This window comes from Zonotrichia albicollis, chromosome 2 (genome assembly GCF_047830755.1).
Source record: "Zonotrichia albicollis isolate bZonAlb1 chromosome 2, bZonAlb1.hap1, whole genome shotgun sequence".
Lineage (NCBI taxonomy): Eukaryota > Metazoa > Chordata > Aves > Passeriformes > Passerellidae > Zonotrichia > Zonotrichia albicollis.
Genome location: NC_133820.1, coordinates 11492322 through 11511155, shown reverse-complemented (window position 1 = coordinate 11511155; position 18834 = coordinate 11492322). Strand labels below are relative to the sequence as shown.

The 18834-nt window shown below is 51.3% G+C and overlaps 2 protein-coding genes across 3 annotated transcripts in view; both read left to right on the top strand.

The window, feature by feature from the left end:
• The window catches only part of TIMM10B (translocase of inner mitochondrial membrane 10B), a 99767-nt gene that overhangs the window by 2093 nt on the left and 78840 nt on the right, over nt 1–18834 (top strand). The window lies entirely within an intron of this gene.
• LOC141728319 (folate receptor gamma-like) lies at nt 7424–11898 on the top strand. 2 transcript variants are annotated; one of them, XM_074536214.1, is made up of 5 exons: nt 7424–7612; nt 9104–9259; nt 9832–10020; nt 10439–10574; nt 11503–11898. In XM_074536214.1, the coding sequence occupies exons 2-5, from the start codon at nt 9116–9118 to the stop codon at nt 11862–11864; spliced, it is 831 nt and encodes a 276-aa protein (XP_074392315.1). In that variant the 5' UTR covers nt 7424–7612; nt 9104–9115; the 3' UTR covers nt 11865–11898. The 2 variants fall into 2 exon arrangements, with proteins under 2 accessions (XP_074392315.1, XP_074392316.1); XM_074536215.1 differs by having other exon boundaries at nt 7425–7594.

Below are 18834 nucleotides of genomic sequence, written 5' to 3'. Positions count from 1 at the left end.
TTTTTTTTAGCAAAGAAAGCAGGCACAGCCTCATTCTCCATTAGACCTTTTTGTGGGAGGGAAATCAATAGAGGAAATTATGTTTGGTTCAAATATTTATGCTGTGACATCACTCAGGGTATGGGCATTTCTCCAAATTAACCACATACAGTGTGCAAAGCACAAGGCCACATCTGACCATAAAAAGGCATACACAGAGTCATGGAATCATGGAATGGCGTGGATTGGAAGAGACCTTAAAGTCCACAGAATCAGAGAATCATAGAGTGCAATCATGGAGTGCCAGCTGTGCCCCATGGGCACCTTGTGCCCAGCCCAGAGCACTCAGTGCCACCTCCAGGGCACACCTGCAGGGATGGGCACTGCAAAGCTCCCTGGGCAGCCCCTGCCAAGGCCTGAGCTCCCTTTCCATGGGCAAATTGCTGCTGCTGTCCCAGCTGAGCCCAGCCTGAGGCTCTATCATTGTGAGAATTGACAGCTCTCAGGTGGAACTTTATCATCCAAATCTGTGCAGTAATTCCAGCTGGCACCAGGTGATGCGCTTGCCCTTTAATTGTAACACAATTTCTGCTGTCCTTCTGGGCTGTGTGACCCCACCACCTCCAGCACAGACCCCCAGCTCCAGCCCAGCTCCTGCCACGACTCTGAGGTCACATTTGGCTTCCTGCAGCTTTCTGGTGCTGCAGGACTGACCTGATTTTTGCTCTGTGCACAACTGGAGTCATGGCAATGGGACCAGAGGCAGATGCTGGCCATGAGAATGTCAGCACTGGGAGAAGAATTTTTCATGAATTTGTGAATCTTGGGCAGGCTGATCACTGCAAAGCTGGGGATTAGCACAGCACAGGTGTGGGAGGTGCAGGTGTTCAAAGCCCTGCTCTCAGTGGTGGAGAAAGTGTGTGTGGAATACATCTTGTCAAGGCTACAGCAAGGAATACATGGAAGTGTGGGTGACTGTGTTCACAGGGGTTCTTGGATGAGGGAAGAGATGTGGCTCTGACTCCATGTTTCAGAAGGCTGATTTATTATTTTATGATATATATTACATTAAAACTATACTAAAAGAATAGAAGAAAAGGTTTCATCAGAAGGCTGGCTAACAACAGAGAGCAAAGAATGAAAACAAAGGTTTGTGGCTTGTCTCTCTGTCAGAGCCAGCTGACTGTGATTGGCCATTAATTAGAAACAACCACATGAGACCAATCACAGATGCACCTGTTGCATTCCACAGCAGCAGATAACCAATGTTTGCATTTTGTTCCTGAGGCCTCCCAGCTTCTCAGGAGGAAAAATCCTAAGGAAAGGATTTTTCATAAAAGTTGTCAGCGACAAGTGTGCACGGAATACATCTTGTCAAGGGTAAAACAAGGAATACATGGAAGTGTGCATGGAATATATCCTGTCAAGGCTAAAGCAGGGGGATTGGCATTGAACTCCCAAGCCCGGGCAGCACCTGCAGCCCATCACTGCCTGCTGACTGGGACACCCAGCCCCAGGGCTGGCCAGGACTGGGCAGTGTGGGCTGCTGGGAGCCCAGTGCTGCCCTCTTGGGTCTCTGCTGCTCACTGTGACCCCGAGATGTGTTAAAGTCTCTGTTCCCAGCCCGGCAGTCAAAGGAATCAGGGCTCTTCAATTCTCATTCTCAAGGTTGTTTATTTATCTTATCTATAAAATTCTTTCTCCTGCCCTGCCAAGGTCACTCAGCAGGACAGTCCAGGCACTCTGCTTGCCTCCTGGCAGTGTTATCTTTTTATACTAAAAACTACGTGTACAATATTTACAATTCCTTTCCAATACCTATCACCTACGTTAGACAGTGAGCTTCTACTCTAAACCAACCCAAAAGTGCCACCATCACAGCAGAAGATGGAGAACAAGAAGAAGGAGAAAGGCTGGACACGCCCAGATTCCTCCATCTTGCCCCCTGAACCTCGATTCCAAAAACCCCAAAAATCTATTTTTCACCCTGTGATAAGTTCACTATCATTCTATTTAAACTGTTGTGGCTTGCAGATCTTCATCTAAGGTTGGTAATTTGCTCCACGGTCACAATCAAACCCACAGGGGCATTCTGGGCTCTGTGCCAGGGTCTCTGAGCCCCCTGGCAGGGTCTGGCAGTCCAGGACAGCCAGAGGGATGTCCTGGGTTCTGACACCGCCCAGCCTGAGAGCCCCCCTCAGGCTGAGATCAGCACTGCCTGCTGGTCTGGGCCAGCTCCAGTGCTGGGCAGTGTGGGGCAGTGGGAGCCCAGTGCTGCCCAGCCCCACTGCCCCAGAGATCAGCCCCAGCCACCTCCCTGCAAGGTCAGCAGGAGACCTCGGGCTCGCTGGCACCCACCAGGACCCCAGGCCCTTCTCTCCCTTCTGGTGAGATCATGCTCATCTGGAATAAAAGCCCTGATTATAATGAAATTTTACCCAAAGTCTGTGGCACAGGTCTGCTCAGGCCCAAAGGCACAGCACAGTCTGTCCTCAGGCTCTGGTTTATTGCTGCTAAAATTGGTTACTGATGGCAAGGAGCTGCTGTGACTCACTGGGTGTTTGCATTCTGTGGGGTTGACTTCCCAAGCACCTTCCCACCTGGAGCTCAGGATCTGTTTCCATGGCAGGGAGGTGATCAGTGCCCAGCTGTGCCAGGCTGCAGTGCCACCCTCAGCCCCCTCTGGCAACCCTGGGCCTCCCCAGCCTCCCACGGGAGCTGCCATCAGCACAGTCCTCAGGGAGCAGCCTCTCCTGCCAGCTGGGAGCCCCTCTGGCACTGGAGAGATTCCTTTCTTCTCTGGAACTTCATTTTCTTCTACTGGAAGGTGCCCCTGCCTCTGCCAGGGTGGGACTCGATCGTCCCTCCCAACCCAAACCCTTCTGTTGGAATATATGAAATAAAAGCCTCCCTGCGTCCCTCAGAGACAGGAAGGAGTGCAGGGATTGAAGTGGAACCTTTAGAGAAACTGAAATATATTAATCCTCACAGACGTGAAGTAGGAGTGTAAGTTTTGGTTTAAAGTAAGTAGAAATACATCCTAAGAGACTGTGCTAGCAGTAAAAGGCCCTAAAGCCTAGTTTAAAGTTCAGTAGGGATACCTTTCACAACATTACCTGGGCTCCAGACATCATGAAAATATAGCAGAACACTGCTTGCATTTCTGGATAGAACAGGCAGAGCCATTTGTGTGCGCAGATAGAACTGGGTGTGTAGGTTTTGGGTAAGGACTGACACTGCTTTTACACATTAGAATTAAGCCAGGAGAGGTGTAGGAAGAATGTTTTAGGATCATGTTTTCAGCTGATTATGTGATTTATTAATAAAATCCCCCTGTATTGGGGTAAAAGAGGTAGCAGTGGCTGCTGCTGCTGCTGCTGCTGCTGCTGCTGCTGCTGCTGCTGCTTCTAAACACTGGGACTCTGTGCCAGAAAGCTTTTAGCTTTTTTTAGCATCACTTGAATACTCTGAACTCTTCACCTTGGAGGCTGATGCATTCATGAAATAAACAACTTTACACCAACCAACAGCTGCTCCTGTCTCTTTGAAGGCCCAAAACCCACTCCTAACTCAACAGCCTACCATCTTTCCATGATTTCCATGATCCTGTGCCCAGCCTGGCTGAGAGCTGTGGCACGGGTCCTGCACCCACAGAGCATGGCCACTGCTGCAGACCTCGTGGCTACAAACAGCTCTGGAACACTCCCTTAAGGAAATACAAACTCAGAGAGGGACAAAAGTGGTTTGGAGGGACAAAGAGAGCACAGAATGAGCATCTGGTGTGGGAAAATGCAGCATATTTAGGCAAGGGGGGTGTACAGGGATACAGGCAGGACAACAGGGAGATGGTGCAGTGCTCTGCACCATCCCATGCACAAGAACAAGGTCTGGGCATTCACGTGGGACAAGCTGGAAAGCTTTTTGGAGAGATGGGGGGATCTGCACAGCCATGAACACGTGTGTTCCCTTTCTGTGCAAGGAAAGGTCACAGGAGGGGTAACTCAGGGCTGAACCACAGGTAAATGGACAAAGCCCACCCCTGGCAGTGTTCCAGGCCACGCTGGACAGGGCTGGGAGCAGCCTGGGGCAGTGGGAGCTGTCCATGCCCATGCAGGGGCTGGAGCTGGAGGAGCTTTAACGTCCCTCGCAGCCAAACACTCCTTTGATTCTATGATTTCTGCTTTTCAATAAATGTTTTCTGGGTAAACATCAAGCCAACGCAGTGTGTGATGGCACCAAATGGCTCCAGGACCAGCTGCAAAAATCTGCAGCAGTCCCTGGTGCAGAAGCCTGGGCAGGAAGGAGTGAAAGCACTGCTGTGCCTCAGGTTCCTGATGCCCACTGGAGCAGGAAAGCCAAAGCAGGATCAGAGCAGGATGTGCCCAGGAAGGGGCAGTGCCCTCCTGGGGCAGCACCGTTTTGGGGCCAACTTCCCTGTTCTGGTCTGTGGGGGCCAAACCACACCCAGGGCAGCTCCAGGGCAGCCCTGGGGGCAGGAGAGGGCATGAACTGCAGACTGAGGGCAGATCCAGCAGAGAGGGACCCACCAGGAGACCCCAGAGCCCCTGGAGCCATTTCCTGAAAGGCCCTGAAGTAGGAGTGTAAGTTTTAGTTTTAAGTAGAAATGGATCTGTGTTAGCCATAAAAGGCCCTAAAGCCTAGTTTAAAGTTCAGTAGGGATACCTTTCACAACATTACCTGGGCTCCAGACATCATGAAAATATAGCAGAACACTGCTTGCATTTCTGGATAGAACAGACAGAGCCATTTGTGTGAGCAGATAGAACTGGGTGTGTAGGTTTTGGGTAAGGACTGACACTGCTTTTACACATTAGAATTAAGCCAGGAGAGATGTAGGAAGAATGTTTTAGGATCATGTTTTCAGCTGATTATGTGATTTATTAATAAAATCCCCCTGTATTGGGGTACATGAGGTAGCAGTGGCTGCTGCTGCTGCTGTTGCTGTGACTGCACATGCTCACACCAAGAGCAGGATGCTGGACGCCAGGTGGGGAATGTTTCCTACAAAAAGTGTCCCCAGACCCGGGCAGTGCCCCAGGACCAGTGCTTGGATCAGTGCTGGAGCCAGGATGAATGCTGGTGATCTCCTTTCCTACCCAAGCTCTCTTTCACACTCTTCTGCCTCCCTCTTTCACTTCACTCTTTTATTTCTCTCACTATTACAATGTAGGTGCAAAACATGTGCTCATTTTCACACTGGGTGTGGAGCTGGCCGATCAAACCTGGTGAGCTGTGTTTTTGGGACCCTTCTGGCTGTTGCCATTCCTTTGTGACCCTTCCTTTGGGCACCTGTGACTCCTGGGTGCTCCCTGCTACACAGGAGCGGGCCGTGACACCTGGCACGAGTGAGTCACCGAACAATGGAACAACAGATTCCAGAGAAAAAGCAGCTGAGATGAACACACAGTGATGCACTGGGGGGAACACGTCAGATGGAAGATGACAGGCTGGTGGCTGACAATTATCTCTCAGGAACAAGCTGTCACTGCTCTGACAATGTTACAACACAGTTCAGTGATCAGCAGTTCCAAAAACAAACCAGATATTAGAAATTCCCTGGCAAGGAGCAGGAAACGTGGCCAGGACAGTGCAGAGCGCCTGAAATGCCACAGTCCTGAGCCTCCAGGGGCAAAACTCTGCTGGTGGAGGGAGCAGGGGTGGAAAAGGGTCTGGGGTGGGTGGGGGAGATCTGCTCAGGGACATCTCAGTGTGAGGGGCTGGGAGCACAAAGCTGTTTGCTGCCTGCCAGGAGGGAACAGGGACAGGAGCAGAGGGAGCGGCCTCAGGCTGGGCCAGGGCAGGCTCAGCTGGGACAGCAGCAGCAATTTGCCCATGGAAAGGGAGCTCAGGCCTTGGCAGGGGCTGCCCAGGGAGCTTTGCAGTGCCCATCCCTGCAGGTTGTGAAAGATGGTCTGGAGTTCCCCAGACGGTGCCCAGGACAGACATCAGGGCCCTGATGGGAATTCAGGCCTGCTGGTGGTGGATGAATGCCAGAAACCCTGAGGGCCCTGATGGGAATTCAGACCTGCCAAGGGATTGTTCACAGCTGTGTCCACAGCTTCTGGCAGGGCCTGCCAAGGGGTGGCACACCCTGGATGCTGGCACCTGTTTCACAACAACAGACCAGGAATTTCCCCACCTCTTGTCCTGGCTGGGCTTTTCTGGGGTAACCTGTGGTGGTCTCCCCTCACAGAGGAGCCATCATCTGCTTTATGACCATCGTGATGGACAGACTGAGATGGGAGAAGCCTCTCCCTCAAGGACTGGGACTGAAACCCCTGTGTGGGACTGAGCCATGAGAACCCTATGTGGAGAAGCCCCCCTCTCCCTCAAGGACTGGGACTGAAACCCCTGACCCAGGGGAGGGGGAGCCGACCTGACCAAAGCCAGATTTTGCCAAGCACTACCTGATGGCTGCACCAAGACAATGGCTCTCACAGCTTACTGCTGAGAACATGACTACCTGTTACATCTGTTCTTTCCCCTCACAATTTTCAATAGAGTCATCATATTAAAACCTCTGAGTTAACCAGAGATTTTGAGATCTCCCCAATGTAACAGGCAGGTCCTCAGCCAGACTGGGCCAAAGGAATTCATCTCTGTGTTTGGAAGCTGTATATCCCCCCTCTCTCTCTCTTTTTTCTCTCCCTCTATCTCATTTGCTGTGGTCATTCAATAAAAGTGCATTTGGTTTGATTATCACTGCAATCCCCATTCCATGTTGGTTTTGCACTCTGATATCAATTAACAAACCATCACCACCCCTGCTCCTACAAGCAGATTGTGACAGAGGTGTCCCCTGAGGTGGCACTCAGTGTCCTGGGCTGGGGACAAGGTGGGGAGGTCTCTTCCAACCTCAGGGATTCTGTGATCACCAAAACAGGGTCTCCCAGAGCCCAAAGTGCTCACACATGAAATTCAGAAGGGTCTGCTCCTCAGGCAGGTGATTCATCCCTGAAACAGCAGTGGTGTGAGTAAAGAGGAGATGTAAGTGAAGAAGAGATGTGAGTGAGGAAAAGATGTGAGTGAGGAAAAGATGTGAGTGAAGACAAGAGCAAATCAGCCTGCAGGCTGCTCCAGGAGGAAGGTCTGTCCCCATGCTGAGGGCAGGGGCTCAGGTGAAGCTTTCAGCCCCAGTGATGTGCCCAGGGGTTCCAAGGAGCTGCACTGCTCCCCCTCAGCCCTGCATTTCTGGTTTGTGGTGGGAGCTGTTATTTTCCCTCTGAGGAGCAGCCTGTGTGACATTTGCTGCCTTTTGCAGTTTTTCCATGGCCTGTTCCATGAACAGAGCCCTGGGTCAGTCCCTCCTGGCTCTCCTGCTCTGTGCAATGGGCAGATCCCAGCGAGGGGAGCAAAGAGGGTTTGTGGTGAGGGCCAGGGCTGGGCACACACCTGCTCTGGGAAGGGAACTCTGGATTTCTCCGGGCTGGAGCAGCCAGCTGCCACCCAAACATTGTCCCTGTGCTGGCAAACGCTGGCACCAGCTCCTTAGAGAGAGGGGGAAGTTCCTCCCCAGGGCAGCACCGGTGCCAGCAGCTCTGCTGTTAAAGCTGCCCCAGAAGCTGCTGGGCTGCCTGGGAGTGCTGGAGAGAGGGTGAGGCTTTCCAGGCTGGTAAGGCTGACTGACTTGGGGGCATAAATGCAGTTCTAATGCAAGTGAGCTACTTCCCAGCTCTCAGGTTTCTGTGTCTGTCTCCTCAGGCTTGTAGCTGCTTTTTCTGGGGTGTTTTGTGCTATTTTAATGCTGTAAATGCTTTGTCTTGCTTCTGTGTTTTGTAAAATTCTTCTTAAAATGTGTCTGGCTCAGGCCCTTGTGCTGTGCCAACGAGGAATGGGAAGGAATATTCTTGGTTAAGTCTTGCTGTTGGTTGATTGGTGTGGGGTTGTTTTTTGGGTTTTTTAGAAAATGACTATAAAATTGGTGCCAGCCTCTGGGCAGGCAGAGGAGGCCGAGGCACAGTGTGTGAAATGTCTTTTATTGCTCAGATCAGAGCAGGCTGGAGCACCCTGGGGTGCTGGGAGGTGACCCTGCCCATGGCAGGGGTGGAATGAGATGGGCTTTGAGATTCCTTCCGGCCTTCTGTGATTCTCTGGTGATTCAGCTCTCCACTGAAAGCTTCAGGAGAGGGTGTCCAAGTCTCAGACACAGATAGAGAAAATGTTTTCCTGTCTTAGCATAGTCCTGAAGTCACCATGGGCCTCCTGCAGCTCCTGCCCCACACAAGGTGTGTGTTTGGTGCATTCCCTGAGCTCAGGAGGGACATCCCTGCACTCCCTGAGCTCAGGACAGACATCCCTGCACTCCCTGACATCCCTGCACTCCCTGAGCATCTCTGCACTCCCTGAGCCCAGGACAGACATCCCTGAGCATCCCTGAGCATCCCTGCACTCCCTGAGCTCAGGACAGACATCCCTGCATTCCCTGAGCATCCCTGACATCCCTGCACTCCCTGAGCTCAGGACAGACATCCCTGCACTCCCTGACATCCCTGACATCCCTGAGCATCCCTGAGCATCCCTGCACTCCCTGAGCTCAGGACAGAAATCCCTGACATCCCTGCACTCCCTGAGCCCAGGACAGACATCCCTGTCCTCCCCTGCCTTGGAGCACAGGGTCTGGGGCTGGCAGCTGCTCTCTGGAGCCCTGGGGAGGCAGAAGGGCCCGAAGGGAGCGGGTGTCCCCGAGCGCCTGTCCTGGCTCAGGGCTGGCGGAGACCCCAGTCCCCATGGAGAGCCTCTCCCGGGGCTGTTTGTCTCCACGGTGCTGCTGTCCCGGTGATAACGGTGCCCGACCTTGCCGCCTGCCTGGGGGGCTGCTCCGTGTCCTTGGGGCCATCAAGATGTGCGGTGTTGTCCCTGGAGGAGCTGCCAGCTCCCGGGGAGTGCCCGGCTGCACAGCACCTCCCTTGCTGCTGCCCGCGACAAACACACTCCTGGGCTGTCCCTCTGTTCCCTGTGCCCAGCCCTGTCCCCTCTCCTGGCTCTGTCCCCTCTCTGTCCCCTCTCTCCCAGCTCTGTCACCTCTCTCCCAGCTCTGTCCCCCCTCTGTTCCCTCACTCCCCTCTCTGTCCCCTCTCTCCCAGCGCTGTCCCCTCTGTCACAGCCCGTTCCCGGGATGACAGTGGCGCTGGCGGTGGCTCTGGCGGTGGCCCTGGTGCCGCTGGCAGCCGAGGCGGGCAAGGACCCGCTGCTGAACGTCTGCATGGATGCCAAGCACCACAAGAGCCAGCCGGGCCCCGAGGGCAAGCTCTACCAGCAGGTACGAGCGGGGCTGGGCTGGCACACCTGGCTGGCACAGCTGGCTGGGGTACCCCAGAGCAAAGTGGGAGAAGGGAAGGGAAGGGAAGGGAAGGGAAGGGAAGGGAAGGGAAGGGAAGGGAAGGGAAGGGAAGGGAAGGGAAGGGAAGGGAAGGGAAGGGAAGGGAAGGGAAGGGAAGGGAAGGGAAGGGAAGGGAAGGGAAGGGAAGGGAAGGGAAGGGAAGGGAAGGGAAGGGAAGGGAAGGGAAGGGAAGGGAAGGGAAGGGAAGGGAAGGGAAGGGAAGGGAAGGGAAGGGAAGGGAAGGGAAGGGAAGGGAAGGCTCTCCTGCGCTCCCTCAGTGTGGGACACCCTCCTTGCCTTGCCCCAGCCCCTCGGCACAGGAAAGGGGTTTGTTTCTGTTCCTGGGCTGGCACAGTTCCTGCTGAGGAGCTGATCTGCTGCTCCAGCCCTGCCTCGCTGCAGTGCCCAGCTCCTGAGGCCACAGTGACCCAGAGTTTGCTGCAGAGGACGAAGTGCTGCGGCTGCTGAGGGCTGCGCCCCTGGAGCTGCTGCCTGTCCCCTCTGTGCTGCAGTGCTCCCCCTGGAAGGACAACGCCTGCTGCACGGCCAACACCAGCCTGGAGGCGCACAAGGACCAGTCCTACCTCTACAACTTCAACTGGAACCACTGCGGGGTGATGCCGCCCCAGTGCAAGCGCCACTTCATCCAGGACACGTGCCTGTACGAGTGCTCCCCCAACCTGGGGCCCTGGATCCAGCAGGTGGGCTCACACCCAGCAATCCTGGGACTCTGGGGTTGGGAGGGACGTTAAAACTCATCCTGTGCCCCCCCTGCCATGGCAGGGACACCTCCCACTGTCCCCAGTGCCCAGCCTGGCCTTGGGCACTGCCAGGGATGCAGGGGCAGCCCCAGCTGCTCTGGGAATTCATCCCAGCCCTGCCCACCCTGCCAGGGAAGGATTTCTCTGCCATATCTAGGCTGCCTCAGCTTTTCCCACAGGACAGAAAGATTCCAAGGGCTTCTCTGGCCTGTGACTGATGGAGGAGTTCCTTGCGTCAGGACCCACCTGTGCTGGGCTGAGGCTCCTCTGGGCCCAGCTGTGCTCCCCCAGGAGGGATGGGGGGATCTGGGTGTGGCAGAGCCCCCAGGTGACACCTGCCTGGCCCTGTGCCCTGCAGGCTGACAGCAGCTGGAGGAAGGAGAGGATCCTGCACGTGCCCCTGTGCAGGGAGGACTGCGAGGAGTGGTGGCAGGACTGCAGGGACGCCCTCACCTGCAAGGAGAACTGGCACAAGGGCTGGAACTGGGCCACAGGTTGGTGGGCTTGGGAGCCTTTCCTCACCCCTGGTGGGTCACTGGCAGTGCCACTGCTGCCAGGAGCCCTCCTGTCAGAGCCCAGGGCATCCCTCTGGCTGTCCTGGATGGCTCCAGACCCTGCCAGGGGGCTCAGAGACCCTGGCATGGAGTCACAGACACCTGTGCCTTTGATTTTAGCCCATGGAAACAAGTCCCACCTTTGTGTGAGGAGTTACAGGTCACAAGGGTTTGAGTAGAATGACAGTGAATTTATCACAGGGTGAAAAAGTAGAACTTTGGGGATTTAAAATGGGGGTTCAGGAGGCAAGATGGAGGAATCTGGGTGTGTCTTCTCCTTCTCCTTCTCCTTCTCCTTCTCCTTCTCCTTCTCCTTCTCCTTCTCCTTCTCCTTCTCCTTCTCCTTCTCCTTCTCCTTCTCCTTCTCCTTCTCCTTCTTGCCCTCCATCTTCTGCTGTGATGGTGGCACTTCTGAATTGGTTTAGAGACAGACTGTCTAACATAGGTGATAGGTATTAGGAAGTTATTGTCAATAAAGTACAGGTAGTTCTTAGTATAAAAAGCCAACACTACCCCAAGGGCAGGGACTGTGCCACAACCCAACCTGCTGGACAGATCTCAGCAGGTCAGAGAAATAATGGAATAGATAAGAGAAAATAAATAACATTGAGAACCAGAGCTGAGGAGTCTCAGCTTCTCCAGTGGCAGGGCTGGGAGAAAAGGGACTTTCTAACACCTCCGGGATTATCACAGGCACAGGAACGAGACCCTCTCACCTCTCTGGGGTGTCAGGAGGGTGACTGAGCCCCAGTGCTCAGGTGTGGCCGTGGGCCATGGGCAGGTGCCCTGCTCTGTCAGGGGAAGGACAGGAGGGAAGGGCTGTGCTCCCCCTGGGGTTTGTGACAGCGCCACGCTGCCGTGCCCGCAGGAACCAACCGCTGTCCCTGGGGCTCCGAGTGCCGGCCCTTCCACCAGGTGTTCCCGCGGCCGCAGGACCTGTGCGAGAAGATCTGGTCCGGCTCCTTCAGGCTCAGCCCCGAGCGCCGGGGCAGCGGCCGCTGCATCCAGATGTGGTTCGACCCCGCCCGGGGCAACCCCAACGCGGCCGTGGCCCGCTACTACGCCGGGATAAAGAGATCATCGTCCGCGGGCCAGGAGGGCACCGTGCCGCCCCAGAGCCGTGGCACTGCGCGGGCCCTGCCCTGCCCCGGGCTGCTGCTGCTGCTGCCCCTGCTGCCCCTGCTGCTGCCCCCGGGGCTGGGGGGCTCCCCGCGATGGCGCTCCCCGTGACCCCTCTGCAGCAGCACCTCTGTCCGTCCGTCTGTCCCCGTGCTCAGCGCAGTTTGTGGTGTTGGGCCGTGGTACCGCCCCAGTGCTGAGCAGAGCAGGGATTCCCGTGCCTCTGCTCCGCCGCGGGGGCTGCTGCACATCTGTCCCTCCCCATGGCTGGGTTCTGCTGTGGTGCTGGGGCTGCTCCCTGAAGGTGCCTTGGTAATAAACTCTGGCTCTGTTTCAGCCCTGCTGTGCTGATGTGAAGTGTTCCTGAGGGAGGGGAGAGTCCTGGGGGTGCTGCTGGGGGTGGGCTCTGTAAATGGGGGAATTGGCCTGGGGGCAGGAAAGATCATAAAATCACAAATGGTTAGCATTGGAAGAGATGTCAAATCTCATTTCTTTCCACTCTCCCGCCATGGCAGGGACACTCCCACTGTGCCAGGTGGTCCCAGCCCCAGGTTCTCAATGTGGGCATCTCCCAGCATCCCCTCTGGGATGCCCCCAAGGCCACCTCTCAAGGCTGGGCCAAAGAGAAGTGCCCGGGTCTGGGTGGGAGGCATCAATCTCTGCTCAGTGATGGGCTTTGCTGGTGTAAACAGAACTGCCTCAGTCTGGTTTCAGATATTGCACTGCTGTTGCAGCTGCCTGTCTGTGCAGGCAATAATGCTGATTCACCTCTCAGTCTAGCCATTGCCATAATGAATTTATATATTTATATAAATGAATGAATTTATATTATTTAAATTCATATATATTTATATTTTTTATATTTTTATAGATATAATATATATTATATTACATTACATTTTATATTGTATATAATATATAATATATAATATCATCTATATTATATATTATATATAATATAATATAATATAATATAATATGTTATATATATTACAATTATAATTACACAAGATATTATAATAGATAATATAAAATATAATATATTATAATATAAAGTATATAATTATATTTATTATATAATTATATATTTTTATATTTACATATATAATATTTTTATAAATTATGAAATCATATATTTATATAAATGAACGATTTTGTATTATATAAATCTGTATACATTGTATATATTTATATAATATATGTAGGATATTATATTATATATATTATATATTATATATTATATATTATATATTATATATTATATATATTATGTAATATATATTATATAATATATTATAATATATAATGTATAATAATATATAATATTATAATATATCTTTATATAGCTTTATTTATATTTATAAAGATAATGAATTTATATATTTCTATAAATATGTTTGGGTTCCCAGCCTCCCTCCTGGAGGATTAAATCATGTCAAGGTTCAATCACAGCTGTGCAAAGCTTTAGACAGCAGCCACTGAGCAGCTCTAGGGCTGGGCTTGGACCCAGCCTCACCCAGAGCCCCCTCTGGGGAGGAGGCCAAGGAGTCCCCTGGGGTGGGTGGTGGTTTGGGGGTCTATAAGGAGAGTTTGGGGTCTATGGGGAGTGTTTGGGGTCTCTGGGCAGTGTTTGGGGTCTGTGGGCAGTGTTTGGGGTCTATAGGGAGTGTTTGAGATCTCTGGGCAGTGTTTGGGGTCTGTGGGCCCAGAGACCCCAAACACTGCCCACAGACCCCAAACACTCCCCACAGACCCCAAACACTGCCCCAGGCAGGAACAGGGTGATCCCTGTCGAGAGAAAAAGCCAGAAGTGATGGTTTACAGAAGGAAATGGCACAAGCATGGACAGCAAAGAGGAGGATGGGAAAGGCAAGAAGAGATTTGCATTCAGCAAAGGCAGATGAAAGCACAGGCTGCTCTGTTCTCCAAACGGTGGGGAAGCACAGGCAGTGATGGATGGGGTGACCAGGTTTGGCACTTACCGTGTTCTTTGTTATAAATTGTTGTTCCTGGAGCAGTCTAACGTCAGCAGCATAGTGAGAAATCGGGGAGAATAGGGGAGGAAATTAAAGGCTAATCAAACAGATGGTTTAGAATTACCAGGGCAGGGTAAGGGCAGGGTGACCATTCCTCTGGGAGCACTCACAGAGGCGCAGGGGCAGCCCAAGGGACGCTGGCAGAGATCCTGGAGCACGAGCAGACGATAAATGGGAATGAAAACCAGTGTGGAGTGGGGCAACAGAGAGTTGGAAAAGGGCAGAGAACCCATGGGATCAACATTCAGCTCCTGAAAAGCTGTGCAGCACAGAAGGCCGGCCCTTAGGGAGCACACAGGGCTGTGACTGAGGAATCCAGGCACAGATTGTGGCAGTGAGAGTGCTGCAATGCCTGCTGCAGGGGCGCAGCACGGGGGGCTGCTGGGGCACAGACGGGCGTGGGGCTGGGACACACCTGGACAGGGCTGGGACATCCATGGGACATCCATGGGACATCCATGGGACATGGCTGGGACACCTGGGACAGGAAATCCATGGGACAGGGCTGGGACACACCTGGGCACACCTGGGCACACCTGGGCACACCTGGGACACAGCTGTGTGAAAAACGCCAATCACTTTTTTTTAAAATTTTAAAAGTTTAATGGTAATAAAATGGTTATAAAAATAGCAATATAATTACAGTAATAATAATTTGGACAATTTGGATTAGGACAATATGAGACCATAAAACCAAAGAGTTACAGACAGTTCAGGTACCTCATTCTGGGCAAAATAAGCCCAAAAAAGGCCCCACGTTAACAGAGGATTAACCCTTAAAAACAATAACCTGTTGCATATTCATACACCTCATCCATGATGCATAAATTCCATTCAAACACAGGATTCTGTCTGGTCATCATCAGCTTTTTCCTCTGGATCCTGACAGCGTCTCCAGGGCAGAGTGAGGCAGGAAGAAGTTCATTTCTTCTGATAATGGAGAATAATTCTCTTTCTCTGAAAGATTCAGGTGTCCTGCGGCTGCTGTCTGGTGTGAGTACCTCATTCCTTTCTTTAAAAAATATCCCACATACATAGTTCCTATTTTAATATTTTGTTATAGCCTAAAACTATATTTAACACACTACTTAAAAGAATTAACACAGCATAACTTTCTAACACAACACATCTAATATTCATTTGAATATTTGAGAAAAGCCAATCATAAAATATGCATTTGTGATATTTGTCTCCTTGATTTGATAAAAAGACAACTCAGGATCTTTGGGACTTCACTTCAGACCTGGGGCTGCCCATTGGACAGAGGCCAAAAGGTCCCACCTAGGTAATTTGCTAGAAAAAGAAGAGAACAAAGGAAATATTTGCTTTTGTGGGGTGTTTTAGCAGGAGCAAGAACCTCTTGCCCCTGGCTCGGTTTTTCTCTCTAAGAGCTTTGTTATTTTCCCTTTAATTAAACTTTTTTTTGTTTCCAAAACCGCCTCAGAAGCCTTCCTGCTGATTTTATGCCATTGAGGTGGCTGAGCTGTCTCGAGTGTGATGGATTCTCTGAGAGCTCCTAAGCCCTGGCTTGAGGAGAAACCATCAGGCTTGAGGAGAATCCATCAGGCTTGAGGAGAATCCATCAGGCTTGTGGAGATTTGGGGAATTTCTGGGATTTTTGGCTGCACGTGTATTTTCCCTTAAAAACTCACCTTTCCCCTGCTGACTGCCCTGTGGCGCCCCAAGGATCCCTAAAAGAATAACTGATCAAAGAGGGAGCCAAGTGTGACCAGAGGCTGCTTTTTCATCAGCACATTTTATAGAGAAAAGGTTCTTCTGTTTTCTGTAAAGATTTATCTCCCAGCTCCAGCCTTTGGGCTAATGAAGGAAATTATCTCTCCTGAAAAATAAAAACACAAGAGGCAGGGTCAGGCACCTGATAAAACCCCAGTTTTCAGAAAAATGCATCGTTAATTGTGGTTGTTTGCTGGAGGGAAAAGTGGCCCAGCATTAAAATGATTCTCTTTTCCAACATTTATCCAGAGCCGTTTTCTTACCCTGAATCCATCACTCCCCCAGCGAAACCACGTCCCTCAGATGAGTGGGGATGGAACAATTCCTGCCTGCTCCCAGGGTGAGTCACCCTGGTCTGGGGGCTCTGCTGCCCTGCACAGGGCAGCCATGGATTCACCCCAAGGCTCTGATTCCCAGAATTTGTGCTACTCTGAGGTATAATAAAAATTATATGTATAATAAAATAATGAATATCATGGATAATAAAATCAACCCCCATAACAATAACCACTGGGCACATATCATCCCTCCCCTGGCTGTTTTGAAGCTGAAAGGAGGAGCAGAAAGGAGCAGCAGAAGTGCCCAGAAGCAGGGTTTTATACCCAAGGAGGGCTTCAGAGACCTCCCCCTGCTCTTGGCCAACACCTTCACTAATTGTTGCAGTGTTGGGAGGGTCTCTAGGATGAGATGAGACATGAAAATTGACTCTAAGTTCTCAGAAGGTTGATATATAATATAATATAATATAATATAATATAATATAATATAATATAATATAATATAATATAATATAATGTATTCAATCTATATATGCATAAATTCCATTCAAACACAGGATTCTGCCTGCTCACTGTCAACTTCTTCCTCTTAATCATTGCAGTGTCTCCATGGCTGAGCGAGGCAGGAAGAAGTTCATTTCTTCTGAAAATGGGGCAATAAATTCTCTTTCTCTGAAAGATTCAGATGTCCTGTGGCTGCTATCTGGTGTGAGTACCTCATTCCTTTTTTTTAAAAATATCTCACATGCATAGTTCCTATTTTAACTACAAAAGTAACATTTTAACTATCAAACTACATATACCATACTATTAAAATGTGAATACAGCATACTAATCAATACAACAAAACACATACAGTAAATATATATCATAAAATAATAAATCAACCTTGTGAAACATGGAGTCAGATCCTCATCTCTTCCCTCATCCAAGCACCCCTGCAAACCCCGTCACAGGTGGCAAATCTAAAACCAGGCACAGGAGGCATTTTCCCTCAGCAGGATTAATCTTTGGAACATTCTGTAAGGGCAAACTGCAAACACCAAAATCTGCAGAGGCTTTGCCAAGTGGTGGGAGAAATCCACAGGAAAAACAAATCCATTAAAGAATATCCCCACAAACAGATTTCCTGGCTCAGGAAGCGCCAGGGGCTCAGGTGGATGGAGGCTGGCAGGGCAGGGATCCCCCTGCGCTCCACAGGGGCTGGGATGGATGCAGCTCCTAAGGAATCAAATCCCAAACTGTGCTGGGATGGATCTAATGGGGAATCAAACCCCAGACTGTGCTGGGATGGATGCAGCTCTGGGAATCAAACCCCAGACTGTGCTGGGATGGATGCAGCTCTGGGGAATCACAGAATTAGGGGTCCTTAAGGCTGGGAATGATTTCTGCAGGTTTTGAGTCCAACTCTCGACCCAGCTCTGCCACCACAGTCACCACCGTGTGTCCCCAGGTGCCACATCCACGTGGCTTTTGGACACCTCCAGGGATGTGACTCCAGCAATGTGCTGGGCAGCTGTGCCAGGGCTGCACAACCCTTTCCATGAAGGAGTCCCAGCCTTGCAGCTGATCTCAGCAGTTCTACACACACCTCAGCTGGCCACGGCACATTAATGGGGTCTAAATGCCCTGAAACACCCAGAACAGTGACAGGGACAGGCACAGCTCTGCCTGCCCCAGCTCAGCCCCCAGCACTGAGGCATCCCCAGCTGCAGCCGCACAGAGCAGAGCCAGCCCCCAGCTCCCCTGGGTACTGCTTTCACTGCCTGCCTGTGCCCCACGCGCTCAGCCTGGGCCTCCTCCCCACAGCCCAGCTCGGCACCAGCCCTGCAGGCCTGGGGCATTCCAGAACAGCAGGGCAGGAACCACAGAGATCCCATCTGGGACATTTCCAGGACAGAAACCACAGAGATCCCATCCGGGACAGCCGGACAGTGCCAGCAGGTCCCATTTGGGACATTTCCAAAACTCCAGGGCAGAGACCATGGAGATCCCATTTGGGAAATTTACAGAACAGCAGGGTAGAAACCACAGAGATCCCATCTGGGAACATTTCCAAAACACCAGACAAGAAACCATGGAGATCCCATCTGGGACATTTCCAGAACAGTAGGGCTGTGCCAGCAGGTCCCATCTTCCAGAACCCTAGGGCAGAAACCACAGAGATCTTATTTGGGACATTTCCAAAACACCAAGGAGACCATGGAGGTCCCATGTGGGACATTTCCAGAACTCCAGGGCAGCGCCAGGAGATCCCATGTGGGACATTTGCAGGGCAGTGCCAGGAGGTTTTGTCACTCAGGGACACTGGCAGAGCCTGATGTCACTGCTGAGAGGTTTCGCTGATGGCACTCAAGGGCAAAGCGTGGAAAGTGTTTAATCCCTGCTCTGTGCTGTAATTAGTGTGTTAATTCATGAGGGTTTGTTCCTGGGCCCAGGAGAGTTGCAGGACATCAGATCTGCAGGGGATCACTGTGATCTGTTCTGACACCCTGTGCTGCATTTCCAGGGGAATTTCATGACCCATTTACCCCCCAGGCCCTGCAATGGGCTTCGGGCAAGGCACGAGAACTTCTGTGCTCAGCTGCAGGCTCCCAAAACACAAAGGATTTGCCATCTGTCTTTTCTTATTTTCAGATTTGCAGAGCAGCAGTGCCTCATTCATCCCATTTCTGTGGAACCGTGTGATGTGAGGCTTGGGGCAGGTGCTGGGGAGCCATCACAGCCACCACACAAGATGGGGACAAGTTTGGGACCAATTCAGCTTTTCTTCTAACTCTCACATTGTCTGAACGAAGTCAGACCTCTCCCTGGACCTTCTTTCTCTCTGCTGGTATCTTAGGTGAAATTTGCATTCTTCTTTTTTCATATTCTTCTTTCATTTTTATTATATTTTCAATTTTTTTTCAATTTTATCGCAAGACCTTATTCAATCCTTATCTATCAGATGAACAGTTATAAGTTCTTTGGATCAGAACATTCACATTTACTGTGAAAAAAACACCCCAAACATTCTCAGTACAGTCATTCTGA

Bases quoted from the DNA above. Each gene is read 5' to 3' on its own strand.
- LOC141728319 (XM_074536214.1), top strand. From the start codon at position 9,116: ATGACAGTGGCGCTGGCGGTGGCTCTGGCGGTGGCCCTGGTGCCGCTG. The intron at 10,021-10,438 runs GTGGGCTCACAC...TGTGCCCTGCAG, and splicing joins TGGGGCCCTGGATCCAGCAG to GCTGACAGCAGCTGGAGGAA. The intron at 10,575-11,502 runs GTTGGTGGGCTT...CCGTGCCCGCAG, and splicing joins GGGCTGGAACTGGGCCACAG to GAACCAACCGCTGTCCCTGG.